This window comes from Mauremys mutica, chromosome 4 (assembly GCF_020497125.1).
Source record: "Mauremys mutica isolate MM-2020 ecotype Southern chromosome 4, ASM2049712v1, whole genome shotgun sequence".
Lineage (NCBI taxonomy): Eukaryota > Metazoa > Chordata > Testudines > Geoemydidae > Mauremys > Mauremys mutica.
The window spans coordinates 67,564,290-67,579,805 of NC_059075.1; the positions used below are offsets into that span (position 1 = coordinate 67,564,290).

At 41.7% G+C, this 15,516-nt stretch overlaps 1 protein-coding gene across 1 annotated transcript in view; it reads right to left on the reverse strand.

The window, feature by feature from the left end:
- The window catches only part of SUSD6 (sushi domain containing 6), a 113,208-nt gene that overhangs the window by 54,758 nt on the left and 42,934 nt on the right, over positions 1-15,516 (reverse strand). Inside the window, exon 2 of the mRNA XM_045016089.1 lies at positions 13,946-14,125. Coding sequence (XP_044872024.1) covers positions 13,946-14,066 — 121 coding nt within the window. The 5' untranslated portion in view covers positions 14,067-14,125. The remainder of the gene's footprint in view (positions 1-13,945; positions 14,126-15,516) is intronic.

Here is a 15,516-nt window from a genome sequence, read left to right on the forward strand (position 1 = left end):
AAAAATGTGAATGATAAATGAGTTCCAATTAAGAAAACCTGACTAGATGCCCAAAAAGCATCTTTCTGATTGAGGAAGAAGGCTGTGCCCGTTAAGAAACCAACCGAGTTTAGAGGGGAAGTGAAGGCAGCCATAATCAGATAGACAGACAGACACATACTTTTTTTAAATGCAAGAAAGGGGAAGTTGCTAGTAGTGAATATAAATCCAGAAGGTAGGAATTTTAGAAAACTGATAGGGGAAGCAAAAGGGAGAAGAAAGGAGAAATCTGTGCTCAGCAGAGTTAAGGACAATGAGAAGGCATTTTAAAAATATATTAGGAACAAAAAGCATCCTGACAATGGTATTAGTCTGTTACTAGATGGAAATGCTAGAATTATCAATAATAATGTAGAAAAAACAGAAGTGTTCAATAAATATTTCTGTTCTATATTTGGGAGGGAAAAAACATGACACGGTCTCATCGTATGGTGATAACAATCTTTCCCTTCCACTAATAACAGAAGATACTCAAATTAGATCATTTTTAAATCAGCAGGTCCAGATAACTTGCATCCAGAGTTTTGAAGGAGCTGACTGAGGAGTTTGCTGACTCATTAATGGTGACTTTCAGTAAGTCTTGGAACGCGGGGGAAGACTGGAAGAAAGCTCATGTTGTGCCAGTTTTTAAGAAGAGTAAATGGGATGACGGGTAATTATAGCTCTGTCACCCTGAGATCAATCACAGGAAAGATAATGGAACAGCTGATACACGATTCATTAATGAAGAATTAAAGGAGGGTAATGTAATTAAATGCAAATCAACGTAGTTTTATGGAAAATAGATCCTGTCAAGCTAACTTGACATCTTTTTGTGATGAGATTATAAGTGTGGTTGATAAAGGTAATGGTGTTGACGTAATATACTTGGACTTCTGTAAAGCATTTGACTTGATACCACACAACATTTTGATTAAAAAACAAAAATAACCTAGAAAAAGATAAAATTAGTATTGCACACATTAAACAGATTAAAGGCTGGCTAACTGATAGGTCTCACAATGTAATTTTAAACAGAGAATCATTATCAAGTTTCCAGTGAGGTCCCGCAGGAATCTGTGCTTGGCCCTGCGCTATTTAACACTTTTATCTGTGATCTGGAAGAAAACCTAAAATCATCACTGATAAAGTTTGTAGATGACCCAAAAATTTGGTGAGTAGTAAATAATGAAGAGGACAGGGAACAGATTCAGAGTGAACTGGGTGCAAGAAAACATGTATTTTAATGCGGCTAAATGTAAAATGTGTACATCTAGGAACAAAGAATGCAGGCCATACTTACAGGATGAGGGACTCCATCCTGGAAAGCAGTGACTCTGAAAGAGATTTGGGGTTGTGGTGGATAATCAGCTGAACATGAGCTCCCAATGGGATGTTGCGGCCAAAAGAGCTAACGCGATCCTGGGATGCAGAAATGGGAATCTCAAATAGGAGCAGAGAGGTTATTTTATCTCTACATTTGGCATTGGCGTGACTGCTGCTGGAATAGTGTCCCCAGTTCTGGGGCTCACAATTCAAGAAGGATGTTGATTAATTGGAGAGGGTTCAGAGAAGAGCCATGAGAATGATTAAAGGATTGGAAAACACGCCTTATAGTGACAGATTCAAAGAGCTCAATCTGTTTAGTTTAACAAAAAGAAGGGCAAGGGGTGACTTGATGACTCTATCTACATGGGGAACAAATACTTAATAATGGGCTTACTTAATAATGATTCTCTGGTATATGAGGACCTGACCAGAGGCCCAACGTGGATGAGTGATCTTCAAAAGGATGTTGTGCATCAGCTGTTATGAACTTTTGACCCTGGTGTGGCATTACACCCCATATTCTTCATAGTAATATTATCATGATATGATTATGGCGTAACTGATGTATTTTGTGTAACTTAGGTCATCAAAAAGGTTATGATTCACTGAATATGATTATCCTATTTCTACGCATGTATCATTTTGGTATCTGACATTAGAAATATTGTGTTCACACCTGGGGAACGCCCACTAGGCAGAAGGCAATCAGTCTAGATGGTTGGCGGGGAAGGGCCATTAGGGAGAACAGTGGGTCTTAGAAGTTTGGTTATTGATGAGAGTCTCCAGGTTGGAGAGCTCTTTTTTGATGTTTTCCTGTTTGCTGTATAGGATGCTGATCAGGTGGTTCCTCAGTTTCTTCAATAGAGTATGGCATAATCTCTCACTGTGGTCTGTGTAGTATGTAGATAGTAGTGGATTCTCTACACAAACATCCCACATACTGATGGAATACAAGCTGTCAGGAACAGTATCCCTGATGATGCCACAGCACACCTTGTTGCTGAGCTCTGTAGCTTTATCCTCACACACAACTATTTCAAATTTGCTGACAATATATATCTCCAGATCAGTGGCACCGCTATGGGCACCCGTATGGCCCCACAATATGCCAATATTTTTATGGCCGACCTGGAACAACGCTTCCTCAGCTCCCGTCCACTCACGCCCCTTCTCTACCTACGCTACATCGATGACATCTTCATCATCTGGACCCATGGGAAGGAGACTCTGGAAAAATTCCACCACGATTTCAACAGCTTCCACCCCTCCATCAACCTCAGCCTGGACCAATCTACACGGGAGGTCCACTTCCTAGACACCACGGTGCAAATAAGTGATGGTCACATCAACACCACCCTATACCGAAAACCTACCGACCGCTATGCCTACCTTCATGCCTCCAGCTTCCATCCCGGACACACCACAAGATCCATTGTCTACAGCCAAGCACTGAGGTACAACCGTATCTGCTCTAACCCCGCAGACAGAGACCAACACCTAGAAAATCTCCACCAAGCATTCTCAAGACTACAGTACCCACACGAGGAAATAAGGAAACAGATCAACAGAGCCAGATGTGTACCCAGAAGCCTCCTACTGGAAGACAAACCCAAGAAAGAAACCAACAGGACTCCACTGGCCATCACATACAGTCCCCAGCTAAAACCCCTACAACGCATCATCAGGGATCTACAACCCATCCTGGACAATGATCCCACACTTTCACAGGCCTTGGGTGGCAGACCAGTTCTCGCCCACAGACAACCTGCCAACCTGAAGCATATTCTCACCAGCAACTGCACACCGCACCATAGTAACTCTAGCTCAGGAACCAATCCATGCAACAAACCTCGATGCCAACTCTGCCCACATATCTACACCAGCAACACCATCACAGGACCAAACCAGATCAGCCACAACATCACCGGTTCATTCACCTGCACTTCCACCAATGTAATATATGCCATCATATGCCAGCAATGCCCCTCTGCTATGTACATCGGCCAAACTGGATGTCTCTAAGGAAAAGGATAAATGGACACAAATCAGACATTAGGAATGGCAATATACAAAAACCTGTAGGAGAACACTTCAACCTCCCTGGCCACACAATAGCAGATCTTAAAGGTGGCCATCCTACAGCAAAAAAACTTTAGGACCAGACTTCAAAGAGAAACTGCTGAGCTCCAGTTCATCTGCAAATTTGACACCATCAGCTCAGGACTAAAAGACTGTGAATGGCTTGCCAATTACAGAACCAGTTTCTCCTCCCTTGGTTTTCACACCTCAACTGCTAGAACAGGGCCTCATCCACCCTGATTGATCTAACCTCGTTATCTCTAGCTTGCTTCTTGCTTGCTTATATATACCTGCCCCAGGAAATTTCCACCACTTGCATCCGAAGAAGTGGGTATTCACCCACGAAAGCTCATGCTGCAAAACGTCTGTTAGTCTATAAGGTGCCACAGGATTCTTTGCTGCTTCAAAAAAAAATTAGAAACCTCTGAAAAGTAGAGAGCATCCCTCCAAATGTAGCAATGGCTTCTACTCACAATTCCTCTCCACCCCCTTCATTTCAAGGCCATGCATTTCAAACCCTCCCCCGATCTGAGCTACACCAATGATTTCAGGGCACTTACAAAGGCAGCTGACAGCAGATGCTCCAGGCATCAGTATTCCCACCATACCCTGCCGCTTACTGATAACAGACTTCCATCCCTCAGGAGTCTCCCTTAATTCCACAAGGTGCTATGAACCATCAGGCCTCAAATCAACTTTTAAAAATCCCTGCAATACTCTAACAACAGAGGTGTTGGTAATTGCAGCTGCAGCAGGGAGCTCTCCTAAGTATGATGCTGTAACAAAATAATCCTGCCCCTCCTCCCCAGGATTAGTGCAACCTTACCTGACCATTAAAGAACGAAGGGTTAAAGTTATTCCAAGAGCATCATGTTATTCTTATCCCTCCCATTCCACCCCCTGCTTGGATACTTGAACACCCCCCCATATTTCACTACTCACCCTTTGAGTCATTAATTGGTTTGTCAAACCAGTGGGTCCTTTTTGCAAGTCTAAATCTAACCTTCTTTTACATTCTACCTCCACATACTCCCCCCACTCCTTCTTCTGCCCATCCTAGCATCTTGTCTTTCCAGTTTCCCTCCTGCAACTTCATTCCATTCTCTCCTCTCCCTGCAACGCCAAATGTGTCTCCAGTCTTATTTTACGGCCATATTATAGCTGTGAATCTCTATAGCTAATGTTGCAGGAGACTATCTATTCTTGGTCCTATTTTTGACCCTCTTTAAAATAATCTGTTTTCATGTAACCCAGAAAAATTTTACCCATGGCTAAAGCAATGCGACACCTTTGCCAGTGGAAGTTGATGGGAAAAAATGCAAAATTGTCCAAGTAATGGATTCAATACTGCGGATACGTATTATAATCTTAATTTGTTTCTTTAGCACAGATGGTAAAGGGGGCATGAGGAAGACAGAGAGGAGAGAAACTGGTGCCAATGAAAAAACAGCCTTCACAAGAACTGTGCAAGACACCATGCAAACCTTTTCCACAGGATCCTGCCAATGCAGCTTCACACTGAAACAGCAGCAGCCCCTGGTTTTCCAGTGTCTGGCTTCTTATATATGTGCCATCAGCACCACATTCCCAGCCCTATCTTTGGGTTGTGATGACACAAAGGCATCCTCCAGCAATGGCATTTATCTTCCTTTTAAAAAAATAAAATAAAAAGGCATTTTGGGGCCTAAAACAGGGTGGTGATCCCTTTTTTCCTTTAAAGGAAAAACAAAAACAGGATCAGATACAAAGACAAGCATCAATAAGCAGCAGCAATGCTGCAGAGATCAGTCCTCGATTCTGCTCTCAGGTAGGGAGCAAAGATTTGCCCCACTGAAATAAGAAGCCTGGATAAGTATAGGAAACAAAGCGTGAAAGATTAAAGAAGGCTCCTTGGTTACCGTACTGCTTCATTCCCCAGTTTCTACTCCCTCCAGACCTTGTCTTACACTCCACACAAACAAATGCAGCATTCCTTTCCGACCATGAACATCTCAACTGCAAAGAAATGGAGTCATGCAAGTACTAGCATTGAAGCACTTCCTGTTGGCAGCTCCCATATATGGAAAACACTGGGACACAAGTGAAAGCTTCCTCAAATGCTGGCAGCACAGTTAGCTCTGTGACAAAGCATTCTCTCGCTCTTTCTTCAGCTCTGTGCCTCCAACACACTCACCCCGCTCCTTCCCTCACACAAAGAACATAAGAACGGCCATACTGGGTCAGACCAATGGTTCATCTTCCGACAGTGACAGATGCTTCAGAAGGAGGAAACAGAACAAGGCAATTTAATTGAATGATCTATCCTGTCATCCAGTCCCCGCTTCTGGAAATCAGAGGCTTGGGGACACTTGGAGCACAAGGTCGTGTCCCCCAATGGCTATTAGCCAAGATGGTAAAGGACCTGTCCTCTAAGAACTGATCTAATTCTTTTCCGAACCCAGTTATAGTTTTGGTCTTTCACAACATCCCCTGGCATCAAGTTTCACAGACTGACTGTGTGTTGTGTGAAGAAATACTTCCTTATGTTTGTTTTAAACCTGCTGCCTATTAATTTCATTGGGTGACCCCTGGTTCTTGTGTTATGAGAAAGAGTAAATAACACTTTCTTATTTACTTTCTCTACAGTACACCATCCATGATTTTATAGACCTCTATCATATCCCTCTTTAGTGGTCTCTTTTCCAAGCTGAATAGTACCAGTCTTTTTAATCTCACCTCATATGGAAGGTGTTCCATACCTCTAATCATTTTTGTTGCCATTCTCTGTACTTTTTCCAAGTCTAATATCTTTTTTGAGATAGGGTGACCAGAAATGCACACAGTGTTCAAGGTGAGGGCGTACTATATAATGGCATTGATATTTTTTCCATCTTATTATCTATCCCTCCCCTAATGGTTCCTAATATTCTAACAGTTCCTAGCTGTTCCAACAAATGGAGACTGCACAGCCCATGTATTCTCCTTCTGCTTAGATACAACTAGGGTGACTAGATGTCCCGATTTTTGGGTCTCTCTTATATAGGCTCATATTACCCCCCACCTCCGTCCCGATCTTTCACACTTGCTGTCTGGTCACCCTAGATACAACAGATTTCAGTGTGACCCAACAAGTGTACCCTACAGTTACTCTATCCAGCGCTCTAACATGCTGCTGTACCTACAGGTGTGACTCAATCCCCTTTCAAAAGCTTCCATAGCATTCCTTTCAGTGCTTGAAGTTGCAATTCGTTCATTCTCCAGATACAAGCCAGCCCCCTGTGGGGAACCAGAGAATCAGTTGCCTGAGGGGAAATGCTGATTGTAAAGGAAGTCTGAAAGCTCTCCCAGGTTTTTCTTGTTTTTTTTCCTCTTTTTTTTTTTTTCTTTTTAAAGAGAGAGAGAGAGAAACTGATACTTATGGTAAAAATACTTGAACCTTGATTACACTACAGCCTTTAGCATTAGGTTTCAATTTTCCTAGTGCAGACACAAGCTAAGTCTTGATCTGGTGACCCAAATGTTTTTCCCCAACTGAGACAGCAACACTGTACAGTTGGGGATCACTAGCAACTAGAAGTGCTGCTAGTGCTTAACCCACCCTAAGAGGGCTTGAAGAGATCAAGGGAGGCAGGAGGAGTGGGGAAGAGGAAGAACAGGTCAGGTAACTGGGAAGAAAGGCCAAAATTTTGGAAAAATCTATCCTACTTGAAACATAGGAACGTAGGACATAAGACTGGAAAGAATCTCCTGGGTCATGCAGTCCAGTCCTCTGCTGTTGCAAGCAGCCTTATCATAAGCCCAGTGCTTCAGCTGCCAGAAGAGGCAATTCAGGCATCAAAAGGGAGAGACGTGACAGGGGAGTGACCAAATTACATGTAAAAAGTTGTCCAAGTTGCATTACCCTGTTTTGAGTTTCACTGGCAGGATATGGTCCCACAAGTTCCAGAAACAAAACCAAACTTGAGAATGTTTTCAAACTGCAGTGCTCAATAATTAACAGAGACTCAGGGCCAAGCGCCAGGATTACTCTGCATAAAAAGTTTACAAGGGAGATGAGTGTGTGTCTTCAACCTAGTCTGCAGTGATCATCAAGGAAAAGGCAATCCTCCTGATTTGCCATCTTCGCACAAGAAAACCCGGACAAAAAATGGACGTGCAAGCCTTCATGCCTCCCTCTAGAGTACCAGTTTCTAGATTTCATGAGCCCTAACACGCTGGCTCAGTTGTTCCTGATCTATCATTGAGCTAATGAGCACAGAAAGGTAGGATCCTCAGCCAGCATAGGTATTGCCAGCAGTTACAGCTGAGCCAATTCTAAGCACACTGATGACTCAAGTACCCTGGGGGCAAGAATTTAAATATCTTATTAAGTCAAACGTAATAATTTGAGGTGCCCATTTCGTGTTCCCCTCCTTCCCACTCCTTCTCCCTGAAGACTACGGTAGAATGGGCAATAAGACCACCTTTTTGGACCCTACATATGAAGAATCAGGAGAAATTTCAGGCAGAGTGGCTCAAGTTTTAACGAGAGTTTGGTGGGGAAAGGGATTATGTCAAAAATCTGTCTTCTAATAGAGACCAGGCCATGTGCTCAATTAGCTATCTACCTGCCATAATAATAAACCTTCTGTAATTTGCATGAGGGAAAGGTTCAACCAGAAAGACCAGTTCTGACCCCCAGTAAAGAAATGCAACAACTACTAACAACCCACAGTTAATCTACATAACCTGGCTCCTCTGGCAATTTGCCCTTTTTGCTTAGATTAAAGGAAATAAAGGGTTTTTTGCCTCAGCTTGTCCTTACCACTCACATACCCCCATCTTCTATGCAGCCTCACAGCATTGTTTTCCTTCTTCCACCAAAAGCAGCTGCATATTGAGAGTCCTTAAAGATCAGCTACAAATCAGTGAAGCCTTCATTGTGAAGGTCACCCCCTCACACCCCGGAGGGGACTGGTCCACAACACAAGACATACTGAATCGAACGTTCCTAATAGTTTCAGCTGAATTTAGAATTTATTTTGGAACAGGGCAATAGTGGTCATATAGCAAAAGCCAAAGCCTCAAGAGACCAGAAAAGGAAGACTCCAATTGAGAAGACAGTGGCAGGTTCCTCAGGAGTGAGTCAGAATTCGACACTTAATTCTAAAGGCTAATTTATAGTTACTGTTTCTTATCTATTTTCTTATTATCCTTCAGTTCTCTTTACTAATCTAAATTAGGTTTCCTAATTGGCATAGTCTTGCCACAGATTGTGTGTATATAGTTCCAGAATTTCTAAAAGTTGTGAAACTTGTTTTCCTGTTGAAGGGTTTTGGGTTTCACACACACACACACACACACGCACTTTCTGTCTCGGAGACATCATCATTTGCCTCCTCTTCCCTGAACAGGCAAAGTGAGGAGCAAGGGACAACCTTGTTTACTGATGTTAAGGAAGGAATTCAGGCTGCTGCCAGTCCAATTTCAGGGGTGTCCCACCAGAGGTCTGTTGCAGTAGCCTGAGCATGCTGGGTACAAAAAAAAAAGAGTAGAGTAAAAAAGGATCATGCCACCCTACAGACCACTAATTTCTGGGTGTTCTGATACACCATTTATTCTGAGTCACTCACAAGTTAACATTTTGTACTACTACAGCACTTTTCATCTGAAGATCTTAAAGTGCTTCACAAACAAACTAAATTGGTCTCACTCCCCAAATTAGGCAAAGGAGGGTCTTTCACCATTTTACAGATTTTAACTGAGACACACAGCATTAGTGATTGTCCAAGGTTGTACAGCAAGTCAATGGCAGAGTTAGGAACCTTGGCACTTAGGCACCTATTTAAGCCACTCCTCATTTCTCATTAGAATGGGGCAAGAATTACCAATCAGTTCACATTCGTGAAGCCCATAAAGGACCCAAGGAGGGTTAATAAAGGACTGCTATCATGGTTTTATCAAGTCTCCCAATTTGAATTTGCAAGACCCAGCAAATTTTGTGGCTGGTTCAGTTTAACACCATTTTAACACCAAAAGTATGTTTGAATGGTCTAGTCCTGGTTCCCTATGGACCAGTTTCCACATAAACCAAGCCACTATAAACACTGGCACTGTTACCATCATGCACGTGATCAGTGGATCCATTGTTATACACACTAATCCTCTGCATTATATTTCCAATTTGTGTGCTCTCCTTTATTAGACACTCCATGGACCACCCCCTCCTTCCTCTGCTTCTTTTCACATTGCCAATTTTCCTTCTCTTTCCAAGGTGCTGTAACCCCTCTTCTTTGGATTTTAGGTAACTACAAAATCAGCCCAATCACTTGTCTGTCTAGCCAGTGCTATCACGATCACTAAATAATTCACCCACAACTGCATGAACGTCATGTTTTAATCTAGCGTAATTATAGAGGCAAAGCAATCCTCTGCTTGCAATCCTCTGGAATGTATATAAAGCAGGCAGAATCCCTCAGTGACTTGGATGTGTTCTCACAAGACAGAGCAGGAATAGCGAGCTAGCTGTTCCATGGGATGCAAACATCACTCAGCAGTATCCAAGAGCCTCTGCATGGAGTAACCTTAACATTGAATAGGCCTTAGCACAGCAAACATCACATTTGCCACGTTTGCCTCAGAAGCAATATACAGGAATGGGATCTCCTCAGTTCTTAGGCTTTTGAGCCTGAACGTACAATTGTAAATGGTGATCTTAAAAACAAGTAGCTTGCTCTACAGTGCGCATTTTACTAGTGACTAGTCAATGACACATACAAAATATCTTGGCCACACTCCAGATGCATCCTACAAGGAAATGGAATCAGGTGGGACTGGAATTCAACTGCAACATTTCTGGCCCCTATTTTCAGAATGCTATTTCTGTCTCCAACCTCCACCATCTTCTCTCATTGAGACTTTGAGAACTTGCTAGTATGAGAGCAGATACAAAAAGAGCAGAAAAGGAGAGACTTTCCCTGTTATAACTCCAACGAGTGTCCTTAGGAGTCCACTCTTCTTTCCTCAAAGCCATGGAGCTATGAAGTATGAGAGATATTTCTGCAGATCAGAAGACCCACTCTATCCTCCTCTTCTGACAGATTGGAAGCTAGTGAATTTGGAGAGGCATGCTCAATCAATCAGCACCAAGTTGTACAGTTTTATATGTTAAGGGTATTGCTGGAGTTGAATTTCACTTGACTGAAAGCCCTGAAAGTTCAAAGCTGCTTTCCCCAAACACTGCAACATCCTGAGTCACTAAACAACTTAGCACTTTCACCTTGAAGCACATCAAGGATATTAGGAGAAATTGCTTGAGACAGAGTACTGAGGATTCTTCTCAAAATCCATACATGAATAAAATCCATTTAACATACAGAGACCAGACACCAGCTGACTGGAAATGGGTCTGTCCTCTGCATCTACCCACATGGCAAGGAAAATGAGTGCTTGTCTAGATATGAATAATCTAACCTACAGGCTGCTGAAGTAATATAGGTTATAGCTTATACAAAGCAAATCTCTACATTATTATATACATTACACAAACCTATATAAATTTATTACATTTAAAATACTGCACTAGCCACAGCCTTTACCTTCTATCTCTCTAACCAGAAAGAAGCCTATTATTTTTACATTTCTAACAAGACAACCAAGGCAATTCTTGTACTGTTTGTGGCAGCTGCAACACATGTGGCTGTAGCTCTGCATTCAAGACTGTCTTAACCCAGGCGACTTTATGAAGCAAGAGCTTATGCCATGACACAAACCCATGTCCCCCCAGAGCATTTACGTGAACTAGGAGTTTGAAAAAGGGGCATGGGGGAGGAAGAGATGATTTTCCAACTGATTTGTCTGTGTTCACGGTTTATACCTCTGGATCTCAGCTCCTTGGCAGACTCACTCACTAGCATGACTCACAACTGACAAGCTGCTGCAGGTGCACCCCCTTGGTTATGTGCCACACTGCCTTCTCCTCCTAGCAACTATCTTTTAAATCTGACACCAAGATTTCAACCAAGAACTACTGCAACAAAGCATCTGTACTTGGAAACACACACTCCCCAAACACAAGACTCTCTTCCTCCCATAGGAAATACAAACCTATCTTGACCAAAAAAAAACCTCTTAACGGTTTGGTTTTCTCCCCATTTCATTCCCGGGCAAAAATGAATCCATCTGGGACTGAAGGTAATAGTTGTAGATTAATCAGGAGTACTGGGTGGAAGAAGGGAAACAATCCAGCACAACTCTAGGCTTTCCCGACATGGCAGTTGAACGCTCTCTAGTGCTGTTGTGTGTAACACAACTAGATATCTCTGAAAAATAACACTGTAAAAGCTTAACAGTGTCATGGATGACTTTTCCCTTTCAACAGCCCTGTACAGCAGTGGTCATTTGCATACAGATTACAGTCTCAATTACAGATGTTTCAATATGTAATTGGAGTTTCAGGGATGGTGGAGTTTCGGTTCCCAGATCACAGAGAGTACTTGACAGGCTGGTGGCTACAGAGTCTATGCTGGAAAGAGATGAATTATGACAGGGGGCGGCAGTCTTTCAGAAGTGGTGTGCCAAGTCTTCATTTATTTATTTGAATTGAAGGTTTTGCAGGCCAGTAATACATTTTAAAGTTTTTAGAAGGTCTCTTTCTACAAGTCTATAATATATAACTAAATTATTGTTGTATTGTAAAGTAAATAAGGTTTTTTAAATGTTTAAGAAGCATCATTTAAAATTAAATTAAAATGCAGAGGCCCCCTGACCGGTGGCCAGGATCTGGGCAGTGTGAGTGCCACTGAAAATCATCTTGCGTGCTGCCTTTGGCACGTGTGCCATAGGTTGCCTAACCCTGGATTCTGATTTTAAAAGATCTTTTCCATCTCCAACTGCAGATTTTAACTTAGATAGTTATCATCCGCTCCTGTCTCTCTCTTTCGGTCCCAGCTGCTCCCTCCCCACCAGAAAGGGCCAGATGCACTAACAAGAGGGGCTCCTCATTTGTCAGTAGCTCCCAGCATCAAACAGGCTTTTCTATCCAAATCCACCTCCAGAAGCAATTGGGCATCCCTTATAATGAGCATTTCTAGTACCTAGAAGCTTCCCATTGTGCTAGGCACTGTACAGATAACTACTGCTCGGCACGGTACAGACAGAGGAAGTGACAGTCCCTGCCCCAGAACTGAGCCTCCAACTTTCACATTTTGCTGATTTTAACTTTTATTTGCAATTCTTATATCCTCCTGTTTCCAGCTACTGAACTCAAGACCTCATTCACCCTTCTTGCTCTCTTCTTCCCTTCCTTCTCTGCTCCTTTTGACTTTCAACCCCTCCTTGTGCCGACCGCTACTCCACAACGTCCTTCCCCCAAATCTAGAGAAACTAAATAGTCGCTCTTTTTAAAAACAGGAATCACTAACAAGACTAGCACCAGCCATTACGTATGCTGCATCCCTTCCCCCACATCCCAACCCAGGTTTTTAGTCTTTAAAACTAACTTTTTCAGTGCAGGGATGTATGGCTTCTAGTACATATTGGGTGCTACTAGAATAGAAATGATAATAATTAGGCTTAAGACTTATTTGGAATTTATACTTCATTTCCAGCAGCAAGTTACTGCCATACACAGTAGCAATTACTAGAAGTCAACACATTTTCTTTTTTGTAATAAGTCTTATTTAAGATCACCGTGCAGGAACAAGAACGCCCTCCTCTCCCACCTTCCCAATATTTGTCATTCTGTGGTCACCACTGTAGATGTACACTGTGGTGCATATCAAAAAGCATTTCAAGAAGGCTAGTATTAGAGAGAGGTTATTAGCTTTCAACATGCACTTTATAAATATATATGTAAATGCAATACAATGGTAATCGATCCGTGAGCGCTGGTGTGTGTATGTATGTATGTGTATATATACATACACATACATATTATTTATATACGTATGTGTGTTATTTGTGCATTTCCTATACAAATTCTACCCTCAAGGGTAGGAAGTGATGTATTTGGCACTTTCGCCATCAACCAGTTTTGTCCACGTTTGCACTTCTCACCACACTCTTCTGTCAGAAGAGCATCAAGAAGTAACAAGACACAAGAAGAAAGATTAGATGAATGGGAGAAAGCTGGAAAGTGGTTAATAGCAGGTCAAGTGACATTTCAAAAGTTACCAAACAAGAGACCAAAATGAAATCAATAGATCCCAAAACTACAGTCTGTAGAGCATTTGCTGGTCATTTAGTGCTGGCTCTCTATTTTGTTTCCAGATTTTAAAATCACATTTGCAGCACTAAAAATAAATTAAGGCTCTTTCTAGTAGTCTTCTTCTATGTAAGCAGTTGCTGTAGCTGCCACACAGGTGTTATATGATCATCTATGACAGCGAAAGAAGCACAATCACAAACAGAAGGGGAATGGAGCCTATAAGATCTCTAAATACTAAGAAGTGGTCTCTTGTGTTTTGCCTAACACTATGTAGGTGAAAATTTGACACTTGTATATTTTAAAATGTACCTACTTACTGTGTGTGAGGGTAGATGCTATAAAGGTTTTACTTACCTGAGGTCAGTCCCTCCAAGATGAAAGAACTGAAGATAATTAACGGAAGAAATAATCCATGACCAGTCAAGGCAAGTGGTGAAGCTGTGTTGCTCTTTGGTGCTACCATTCCATGGTACATCTTATCCACCCAAAAAATATTTTAAAATAAGAATTCTGGTCGTCTGGGAGTGATCCAATCTACAACACAAGAACAGAAGAAAAATGTAAGTGAGGAAGACGAATCTCTATACAATTAGAGGTGAAGGGAATCAAAGAGAAACAAGCAAAAGTTGCTGCTTGTTTTAATGTTTAGGAATCCAATCATGTGAATTCACCCACATTTTAGTGGGGGTGATGGTGGAGATCGCAGAGAGATTTCCATGGGAAGTGTCAAAAGGCTAGAGTATCTAAGCCAGAGCTTTTTTTTGGCTCTAATCCACTCATATTTTAGATGAGGCAACAAAAACAGTGCTTATGTTTTCTCTCTTTCTTTTAAGATAACCAGACTGATTGCAGCATCTGGAGATGTTGCTTAAAACAGATTTCAGATAAACCAGTTTTGCTAGACAGCTGCTGATTTTAAGAATGTCTCAAGGAAACAGCAGTCTGACTACTAGACAGCTAGGATACATAAATCAAATGCTTCCTTAGCTACTTGGAGTCACACAACTAGCCTAACAAGCAACAGCAAACACATATGCACACACTTAAAGACTACCTTAAGGAGGACGGTCAAATAGACCCTGAAGTCAAATCACCACACCTGTGGCTTACAGAGTGCAGCCAATTAAACTCAAGGATATGATATCATCATACCTGTGAATTCAGCCAACAGTTTGTCACCTTTTTCCACACTCAAAACATAAACCAGATTAACAAGAACTGCCCTGATGGCAAAAATCAGTAAGGAACTGAGGAAGCACAAGTTAAAGCCCCATTTATGTGAAGGGAAAGGTTGTATAGGCATGACTGCAGAGGTCACAAGATTTACTACAGTTTATGTAAATTTAGAGTTATTAATACACCACTCAGATTGCGTCTCTAAAAAATCCCCTTAAGGGAAGTCAGAATCATAATCCCAGTTACCGTTTAACTAATATTATATATATTTTACATTTTTGCCAGGTAGCTAATGTTATAGTCAAGGTTATGTGGACACCCACTATAGCCCCTCTATTCTTCTACGTACTTAAGACTTTCAGAGAGAGATTCTTATTTGGGGATAAGTTCTTGCCCGGTCTCAACTCAGAGGAATTTTAAAATTTGGGGGAAAAAAAAACTCTTCTGCTATGAATTTTCAGTGCAGTGGATGTTCTCATTGTAGGAGTTTTTCTGCTTATGCAAAACAGCTCAGCTTCAGACTTTGGATTTTTCAGGTTGACTAGTCTTCATTAAAGGAAAAATCCTTTTTATGTTTTGAGGTTGAGGAAATAAAATAAAACAGAAGTATAAGATTTTTAAAATTTGGCATTAGGCATGTGGTAATAAGTTTGGCTGTCTCTAAGCTCTATGATACTAAGTTAGTAACACAGCAAATAAACACTGCCAGAAACTGAAGTTTTATCCGGTCTTCAGTTTCTTATTCTACC